Genomic DNA, 9,725 nt, shown 5'->3' with positions numbered 1-9,725 from the left:
GACACCAACATCATACCCAGTCATTTTCCTTGTTTATATTTCGAAGCTTATAATGCATCACGTGCCTGTTCAGGGACTTTAGTTCTTACTTATTTGTCTTACTTATCAAATACAATGTTAGAACAAATACAATTTGACCTAATAAAAAAAACCACTTACACAAGCTTGATTGAGAAGCTATTTATAGACGTGTGGGCGTGCACATCTGTTGTGGGAATAAAAACATTCTTATTTGATGAGATCTGAACTAAACATCCTCAACTGAATTCACACTCAACCAAACAAGTGTGTGTGTTTACATCTCGTTTGTCATTTGAACCGTTAATTAATTACAAACGTCTGATATGTGGATGTCAGCGGATCGATGCATCTGAGAGTTGACTGAATCCAGCAGGAAACACGTGAATGATCCTGATGTTCCTGATGTTCCTGATGAGCGGTTGAACACATGATGGATATTTGTCTCATTTATCTCTGCGCAGTTAAACCGCCTCTGCAGACGGATCACGATGTAAACGCACCCCTCGTCGCTGATTGGCGGAGAGGTTTTAGCGCGGCGTGCCGTAGCCAATCGGGGGATTGTTTTCCTGTCACGTCGATGCACGGATAGTAAGCTAACGGGTAATACAAACACAAACTCAAACAAACAGCGCGGGTTGCGTGTCCACACGGAGCAGCTGCGGAGGGTCTGAGTGTCTGCAGCGACTCGTTCTACTGGGACCGGTCCCCGCGAGGATGTGATGCCGCCAGCGCCGCGAGGACACAGCAACTGGGTAACGTGAGCTAACCGACGTTAGCATTAGCCTGCTAGTTTTAACGTTGCACAAGGCCGCGGAGAAACAGGAGAGCTGCTTCCTGCTCCGGCTGCACCGAGGATGTAGGTGACGTTACGAGACCAGGAACAAAATCACAACCGCGATCTGACCAAGTGGTTCCGCTCAGTTACTCAATTGCATTTGTTTTAGTAGAGCTTTCGGGCTAGCTAGCTTGTTAGCTATTTTGCTAGCTAGCTAGCATGAGTGAAGTGACGGACTCCAAACAGTCCGCTGACTCTGCGTCGAGGAAACGGTGTCCATCCCCCGACCAGGACGAGGGAGCTGCGATTCCCAGCAAATCCACAAAAGTTAGCGACGCCTCAGATGGAATCGGAGTCACTTCGGAAAGTTGTAAAAACAGTGAAGCCGAGAGCAAAGACACAGCTGCACGCGAGTGTGAAGGCAGCGTGGAGCAGCCAGCTGCCGTGCAGACCGACCACACTTCCGACAGCACGAGTGGCTCCCTGCCTGTCAACAAGCCCCACGCTGACGGCCACGATGCCAGAAACCCCGAGAAGCCGCAGTCCTCCGGTGCACGGCCCCCCGCTGAGGCGAGGGAAGCTGCAAACAAGACGACGGGAGCCGAGCAGCGTCCCGCGGCGCCTCTGCATCAGTCCGACTCAGCGGCCATAGCAGCCGCCGAGGCACTGGCCAGTCTCACGGGACGAGACGGGGAGAACAGCAGAGAGACTCCTTGCTCGTCTGAAAAGGCTAAACAGGTGAAACCGGCGAGCAAATTCAAACAACGCGGGGGCCACCAGCAGTCCCCCCGAGCGGGCTCCAGAACCCAGGCGGCTGCAGCAGACAGCTCCACATCTGTGCACAGCACCGACAGAGAAGATGCAGATGAGGCGGCCGAAGCAGATGAAGGGGACGACTCCATCTCTGGATCTTCGTCCACACCGAGCTCCTCTTTCCCGTCGGACAATGAGGACAACGAGGACGGGGAGTGTGCCATTGTGTCGGTGAAGATGGCCCCTGAGATGAGGCAGTCAGTGGCCCTGCTGGCTCAGGTGCAGATGAGACTGGAAGCCCTCGAGAAGAAAAGTGCCCGGCTTCACCAGCGGCTGGAGCTGAAGATCAGTCGTCTGAGACGGCCACATCTGGATCAGCGCAGCTCCATTACTAAAACAATCCCCGGCTTCTGGGTCACAGCTGTATCCTTCAATTGAAAATGTCCCCTTCCCTCCTCCCTGCTTTGTGTTTGTCACGTCTATTGGGTTTATGCTTAACTTCATTTTGCCAGCTGTTGAACCATCCACACCTCTCGGCCCACATTGATGAGACTGATGAAGATGCTCTTAGTTACATGACGGATCTGGAGGTAGGAAATGTGCGTGATTTATTCTTACAGAGTTTACCTTTTGGATACGACTAGAAGAAGAAAAAATCATTCGTTTCCTCGTGTCTTTCTCAGATTGAGTCTTTCAAGAATAATAAACTTGGCTACAGGATCCGATTCCACTTCAGGCGGAACCCGTATTTTCAGAACAACATCATCATGAAGGAGCTGCACCTCGGGATGGGAGGTATGAATGATGACGTGGTGATACGTCAATGCATTACCTTCTTAAAGAATGCATAGTATTGAGAGGGTCAAACTTTGCATCTTGGAATTATAAATTATGTTTATACACAGGATAATAATGTAATTTGTCATGTACAGGCTGTTTTCCATTTTGTGCAGGAGAGCAGCAAACACATCTTTCACATTAAAGTCTAACAGAGGATGTTCAGGATTAGTTTGTGTAAAAAAGCAACTCATTGTGCAAAAGGCGCTGAGAGTATATTTCCTGAAAAGTGAAAAAGTAAAGCAAACTTTATAACTTGACATCCACAGTCTCCTTAGAGTGTAACTGTTTTTATAAACTTGAATGGAGAGAATATTTGCAAGACCTTTTGAATACAATGCAATTCAGTAGAATGCAATTCCAAAAAACACCACAAACTATGGACAACAGAGTCATAACAAAAGTTTGTATTCGATTTCATAAGGCTTTTGCAGTAAAGAGGATACTGGTCTTACTGGTGTTTCCAGTTTTCAGAGCAGTGCTCTGTTATTTGAAGATTTGTGTTACATTCATGCATCTTTTCATTTCCTCATGGTTTCTGTCATAAAGCTAATCAGCTCAACATTGAACAGAGGATACTGAGAATAAACTGGCAAAGCAATCCCTATTGTACTAATCGTTAAAGGGTTTAATTTTCATGCTTGGTAAAATCAACACATCCTTTCATTTCTGTGTGACCCTCTCATCCGGAGTGCTCATGTTTTCAGGATCTCCCATGTCCTTCTCCAACCCCATCCTGTGGCATCGTGGGCAAAACCTGACGGCCCAGAGCGAACCCCGGAAGTCGTCACGTGGCGTCTACCAGACGTTTTTCAGCTGGTTCAGTGACCATAGCAACCCAGGGCAGGATGACGTAGCACAGGTACAGATGCACCCTCATACTAACGGGGGGGTTTTGATGTTTGGGTCATTTTATTTCCTCTCGTTATTTGCCAGACATGTGAAGAGGCTTTGGCTATAATGTTTTAGCTTGTAAATGCATCACCTTTGCTACAGTTATGCCTTTTTGAGCCCCTAGAACTTAAGGCTTTGGAAACACTGCTGGCTCCGTTTTGGTTTGAATACTCCGGGACTTTTAATCTGGAATGGCAGGAACAGAGAACATTTGGAAAGGACGAGGCAGTCACCCACAATCGCTTCCTGTTTGTCACGACTGAGATAATTTTGAAACATAGTATGGATAAAGCCTTAAATCTGAACGGTTTAACAAAATGTAATTATTTCTTCATTTATTCCCCCGCTCCTGCTTGTTTATGACAAAGTAAATAATTAATAATATAGATAAATACAAGCTGTGTATGTGTGCTCAGATTAGCCGGACACTGAAAGGAGGAAATAGCATATGTTCCAAACATTGACTGGTGAAATGTACCTAAATTATCTTTGTTCTGACATTCAGATACTTAAAGACGACCTGTATAGAGACCCACTGAGATACTACCTCACTCCACTGTGGGAACCACGGGAGAACGGCAGGTAAAACCAGCACATTCTCATACAGTATCTGTGTAGGGTTCAGAAAGTGGAATAACCACTTATTAAGATGGAAATTCTTGACATTTTCTTCAACCCAGGTGTTTATATTTTGCCTCATGTTTAAATGTTATGTTTCCTGTTTCCCCCCCTGAGGGTAAACCTCGGTGGGATGCAAACCCAAACTATGTGTTTACTGTATATGTTTCCCACTGGTTATTTAAATAAAGTTTTTCTCCAGTAGTGGGAGCGGACCCAGAGCAGCTGATAACGGAAATGGAGATGATTGTGTGGTAATCTCCGACTCGGATGATGATCCCGGCGAGGACACTGGTGAGGCTGAACAAGGCCACAGTAGGGGGCGAGAAGAGGAGGATCAAGAGGAGGAAGACGAAGAGGAGGAAGACGAAGAAGAAGAAGAGGAGGAGGGGGACCGGGGGCCAAGTGCAGGTCAGTGCATCTGGAGAACTGAAAAACATGGCTTAAACCACAAATTGTTATCTCTCACATTATGTTTGTTCATTTATACAGATGTAATCAAAAATAAGAATTTAAACTTTTTTTAAATGTGGATGTCAACACATTCAGCGTCAGGGTTAGTCTAAAATTCAATAATCCTAATTTTAGGCCTTAAAAAGTCTTAAATGTGTTAAAATGATGAACTAGGTCTTATATCTATGCTACTTTTTCATTCATTCTACACTTTAAAATTAGTTTATTGTCTTCTGTCTTTCTGAACTGTATTACAGGCATGGGTAGTGTCAGTCTCATGTCTCTGGGAGTTGTAGTTCTTTCTCAATGATAGAGAATTGAGCAGATATATTGGAAGTAATTCTTGGACTCTGTCGTGGTCTTAAAATTCATAAATGTAACTTCCTAACACCTGCGGAACCTCAATAGCTGTTGTTCGTGTTATGTATAAAATAGTGTTTGCTGTTTGTTCACGTGAATTCAGAGGCCAGGGGCTTGTTAGGATTACGCTGCCTGGGCTGTGTTGTAGCTGAAATATAAATGTTTGAACGATGCAGGGAAAACTGATCAGACAGGAAACGTCACCTCCTCAGATGAGAGCCCAGAGGAGGAGGATGATGCTGGAGAAATAGTGATTGACGGTAAGAAGATCACTCAACAGCAGTGTTGCTAATCACAAGCAGTTCGCTGGGGAACGGGAAAACCTAAAGCCGTGTTCACATGACACGACTTGCTGGTGACTAATCGAAACTGTCGACACCATCACCTCTTCTGTGCTCTGATTTGCTGGAAACTGATCGGAGCTTATTACACGTCTGCGAGTTCACACATTGAGACAAAAGATTAATGATCGAGCGTCGATCAGGGCTTTTTGTCGGCGAGTTGCAGAACTCGTGGGCCGAGACGGGCGAATCCATCTGAAAATCGTGTTGTGTGAACGAGGCTTTAGAAGTAACCGGTCATCTTGGTTTTCCTATTTTCTTCTTTTTGATGAAGCTCTTTTATTTTCTGTTACATTTTATAATCTAACTGAAAAGTGTTATAATTCTACTGCCCCCCCCTTTGTCCTTTAGGCTCTGATGACAGTGACCAGGAGGAGGAAGAGGATGAAGCCTAGGATGAAGAGGTTATCTCTGACAGAAGTCTTTGAGGGACCAGAGACCAAGAAGACGAACAGGATGCTGAATCAATTTAAAAAGTACCAGAATCCTTCTTCCTGATGTTAGTTATTATGCACAGAATATCAGATCTTGTGTTTTTTTTATACCTAAAATTAATAGAAGCATTTTAAATCAGGGTTCCCTGTAATAATGAAGCCAAGGCTGCATGTTTCCCCTCTATTTTATACAGTTGGTACTGTGTATTCTGATGTACTCTGATTCTCCTGTGTGCAAACATGTGTTTTTCTACAAGCGCTCCATGCAAGTGTTCTTCTATTTATTGAAGATCACAGCGTACTTCAGCCTACACGCACTCACTCGCGTGGGTTAGACTTTAATTGCCGTCATTAAATAAAATCCAAGGCATCGTGATTATTAGATATTTGCATAAAGTTCTGGCTGTTTTTAGACGTGACGTGTGACAGAGACAAAAGTGTCACTAACAGAATTGGACATCATGACAGTACGTTTCAGACGCACCCAGTACTGAACCAAAATTTGTTCTCAGGGATGATCATGGTGGTAGATTTACCGAAAAAGAACTTTACTGCTTCTCAGACATTTACACACTCTGGATATTGTTGGCTGTGTATAAGGTAACGTGTACTCTACTGTAGTAAATAGGAACAAATATAATACCTGTGTTTCTCCCTCCTCTTCTGTATGTTCAGTCTTGTCCCACATCAGCCTCCACCCCCCCCTTGTTAGCCATCTCCGATGTTTAAAGTCATTGCATAGTTTGATCAATGTTTCTGTGGATTTTTTTTGTAACACACCCTTATAATAAGTAGTAATAATGTGTTTTGTATTATCTTTTTACATTTCTTTAGATTGTAAATTAATTTGAATTTGCTTTCTGAAACATTTAAGGTTTATTTCCATGTTGTATGTCATAGGAATTTTTTCGCTGTCTTTCGACAAAGATGGTATTTATTATGTTGTTTTTTTTTTTCTACATGTCCACATCATGGCATGCCCGTGAGCATGAAATATAAGACAGGAAGATTATGACCTACGAGGCTGCGTGGAGGAAAAGCACAGTGTCGGTAAATGTAGTTTAACTCACAGCAACACAATGAGGTGCACTCTTAACAGAACTAGAATTTGCTTACTTTTCTTAGCAATGAACTTGTAAATAGTATTTCAGCGTTGTCTTTTGGATAAGACTGTACACATGTTTAATTAATGGATACATTTATCAGATAATCTGGAGTTTTTTCATGAACATGATCAGAAAGTTATATTTTGTGTGCCGTGTTTTATAGAACACTGTAGTTTAAAGATACCTACTCGTTTGTTGCTTTGGTTGATTTTGTTTGCTTGGAGATAAATGTCCACCTTTTGACTCAGACTTAATAAAGTAGGCAGTTGTTTCACTTTGCTGTCTGTTGATGCTTATGTATTATCTCTGTGGGATTTGTGCAGGGGAACCACAAGGTGGCGGTGTAGTTCCACTCATCCTCTCGTCTCTTGTCAGACTTCAAGTGTTAATTTTTGTTTTGAGTGGAAACAGTTGGTTGTAAAGTACTTTGATGCTGTTATTCAAACATTCATGTGTGTATTAATTAGATTAAGTTTAATCTTGCCGTCTCTGATGTTCAGAAGCAATAACACACGTGACATATTGACATACAAGTCACCTCTGATATTCTTGGCTGCAACACGCTCTTCTTAAAGGGAAGAATCAAACAAAACCCCCGCTGACGTACAGCTGTTTTTTTAATTTATTCCACCTTTGATATGACAGCAGCGTGTGTGATATCGATGACGTTTTGAATGGAGCCCTGCAAGTAGCCCCGGGCAACACATTTTTGGACAGGCCCAGACAAAGGAACGGCAGCGGTGTTGCAATGGTACACTTAAACCCTTGATTCCACTTTTAATGCACAGCTATAAATATTCCACGAGCAAAAACCTGTCCTGCTGCGGGCCCAGCAGCGACCAGGGTATGCAATCCAGGATGGGCATATACTATTAATACTGATGATGGTAACACATTATACTCCATGAAGTGATCCCATGTGAAAAACAAGAGTTGCTCTCCTCCTTTGAAGCAGCTTTATTCAGCCCCACCTCAGCGCACAATGTTTTTATAACTATGAATTAATAATGGGACTCGGTTCCTACAATATTGATCGTGACAAACTAAGTACAGATTGCCGGGACAACCAAGCTGTCCTCGAGCTGCGCTGCGCTGCGGTCGGGGGGGGTGTTGTCTGTGAGGGCCTCTGTATGTATAAGGGTTGCAACAGTTTAAACGGATTCCCCTTTGTAAACTACACTCCCCTGGGTTGAGCTGGTGTTGCTACTGTACACAAATCATCACGTCAAAGCTCTCACGTTTCCCAGAGTGGTTCTGCAGGAATCTCAGCCTGATTCTCTGTGGACTGAAAGCTGAAAAGATAACACAGCGGCTCATTCTTCTCCTGTGTGATTGATGTTGGGAGTGCGTGAACGAAAAGGGCTGGTGCTGCTTTGTGTTGTGGGTAATGCGAGAGGTTGAGGTAGTGCTGCTGAATACCAACTACCTGTGCGTGTTTCTGCACACGTGTGCACGCTTGTAGGCGTCTTTCGGAAGCTTGCATTCTTTCATGCTCCTCCGTTCCTGCATGCATGTGTTTACAGAAGCTGCACGGCACATACGTGTTTGCAAGTTTTCAGCACGTATGCTTGTCGTCTAATCAAGATGAAGCACAGCATTTGAAGTGTGCAGGGGGGTGGGGAGGAGACGGAGAGGAGGGAGAAAAAGAGTGAACATGATGGAGGGAAATGGATGAGTGCAGTGATAAGCAGAGCTGCCGGGGTCCTGACAGATACACACACAGCAGATGGATGACTCTTATCTGGGAGATCACAGTGCATACTCACGCCTAGGCCCCGGTTCCAGAGAGCCACGATCACACCAGACAGATGAATGGGTCCACCCCCCACCAATCACTCACATACTGTAGGCACACGCACAGGAGGGCACGCGCACACACCTACACACACACACGCACTCACACACACACAACCACTTGACAGAATGAGCAGATTGCAGAGCTCCTGTTACCTTCGTGCCTTTGACATTGAAATTCACCTGGAGTCCGGCGTCTCGGGGCTGTGAGGGAGAGGATGGGTGCAGAGAGAGAGAGGGAGAGAGGGAGAGAGATAAGAGAAATCAATTTTAATTCAAGCTGCAGAGCAAGTGCATGCGTGTTTGTGCATCTGTGTCTGCATGCACACGCTGTAGACATGTCTGCAGGAGGAGAGGGAAACACGTACTCCATGTTTTCTCACTTTGTTCTGCATGTCACATGTTTGCTTTCCCACTGATCCTCTGAGCACAAAGTCTGTCAGGGAGGTTAAGGAGCCTGAAGTCACACATACTCACAACATTTTGCACTGGGACACTTAATCATTAACCTGCTGTTACCACAGGCTGGTGCTGACAGATTTACCTCTAAAGACACAAGGGCTGTACTTTCACTCATCCACCTCACATCCTCCGCCGTCGTCCTCCTTTTCATGTACAGTTACCCTCCCCTCCCGAACACACCCCCCTCGCTGTATGGAAAGAGCTCCTCTTCAGCAGCTGTTGATACTCCCAGCTGCATTTTATAGCGAGGAAGAGTGCCAGTCTCGTCTTCGAGGCAGATGGTGGCTGGCTGGCTGGCTGGCCCGGTGGACACGTGGCATGTTGGCCGATTGCAGGCGATGCTTCGTCTCGGAGAAGCTGCAGATACAGTATCTCTGTACATTCTTCTCCATAAAAAAAAAAAACCCTCCATCACCTCACTTCCACTCCGGTGCGAGGTGAGCAGGCTGCGACTGGAATGCACGCCACGTATGCGGCCTTCACGTCAAAGATGTTTTTCCAGAGTTGCTTTCTCCTTTTGAAAATCACTGGAGTGTGAAGTTCATTGGTGTCACACAGCACCTGTTCCCTTGTCTCACATTTTGATGTTTACATTTTTCCCTGACCTGTAGGATAATAATTAGGAGGCTTGTAGAGTCGTGTGAGAGGAGACGCGGTGGAAAATGGAGCGAATAATCCCGGTGAATATTGTACCTACATGTATTTTCACAACCCTGTAATTTCCTCTCAAGGTCATGGTAGTTGTGTGAGGGTGACGCCCTGGACGCTCTGCAGCGGGCGTGTTCAGACACTCTCCAATTCATCAATATACTTTGAGGAAAGATCATCAATGGGGTCAGATAATGGGTTGTTCTCTCCTCGAGGGGACAGCGCTCAT

At 45.0% G+C, this 9,725-nt stretch overlaps 1 protein-coding gene across 9 annotated transcripts; it reads left to right on the top strand.

The window, feature by feature from the left end:
• The first annotated feature begins 322 nt into the window (after window positions 1–322).
• Window positions 323–6,867, top strand: tspy (testis specific protein Y-linked). Of its 9 annotated transcripts, none has more exons than XM_034590239.1 (8): window positions 323–1,972; window positions 2,062–2,148; window positions 2,233–2,355; window positions 3,093–3,248; window positions 3,786–3,862; window positions 4,104–4,309; window positions 4,888–4,971; window positions 5,404–6,866. In XM_034590239.1, exons 1-8 carry the CDS (start codon window positions 1,016–1,018, stop codon window positions 5,445–5,447), a joined length of 1,734 nt encoding a protein of 577 aa, XP_034446130.1. In that variant the 5' UTR covers window positions 323–1,015; the 3' UTR covers window positions 5,448–6,866. The 9 variants fall into 9 exon arrangements, with proteins under 9 accessions (XP_034446130.1, XP_034446139.1, XP_034446134.1 ...); XM_034590243.1 differs by having other exon boundaries at window positions 335–1,972; window positions 2,062–2,139; window positions 2,233–2,344; window positions 3,094–3,248; XM_034590240.1 differs by having other exon boundaries at window positions 337–1,972; window positions 2,062–2,139; window positions 4,101–4,309.
• The last annotated feature ends 2,858 nt before the right edge of the window (window positions 6,868–9,725 follow it).

The sequence above is a fragment of the Hippoglossus hippoglossus genome, chromosome 7, assembly GCF_009819705.1.
Source record: "Hippoglossus hippoglossus isolate fHipHip1 chromosome 7, fHipHip1.pri, whole genome shotgun sequence".
In the NCBI taxonomy this organism is placed as follows: Eukaryota; Metazoa; Chordata; class Actinopteri; order Pleuronectiformes; family Pleuronectidae; genus Hippoglossus; species Hippoglossus hippoglossus.
The sequence above is the reverse complement of the archived record's forward strand: the minus strand, read 5'-3'. Positions and strand labels throughout refer to the sequence as shown.

Excerpts from the sequence above, each read along its gene's own strand:
- tspy (XM_034590239.1), top strand. The coding sequence starts at position 1,016 with ATGAGTGAAGTGACGGACTCCAAACAGTCCGCTGACTCTGCGTCGAGG. Across the intron at positions 2,356-3,092 it reads GGATGGGAGGTATGAATGAT|GGATCTCCCATGTCCTTCTC; the intron begins GACGTGGTGATA and ends CTCATGTTTTCA. Across the intron at positions 3,249-3,785 it reads GGCAGGATGACGTAGCACAG|ATACTTAAAGACGACCTGTA; the intron begins GTACAGATGCAC and ends TCTGACATTCAG.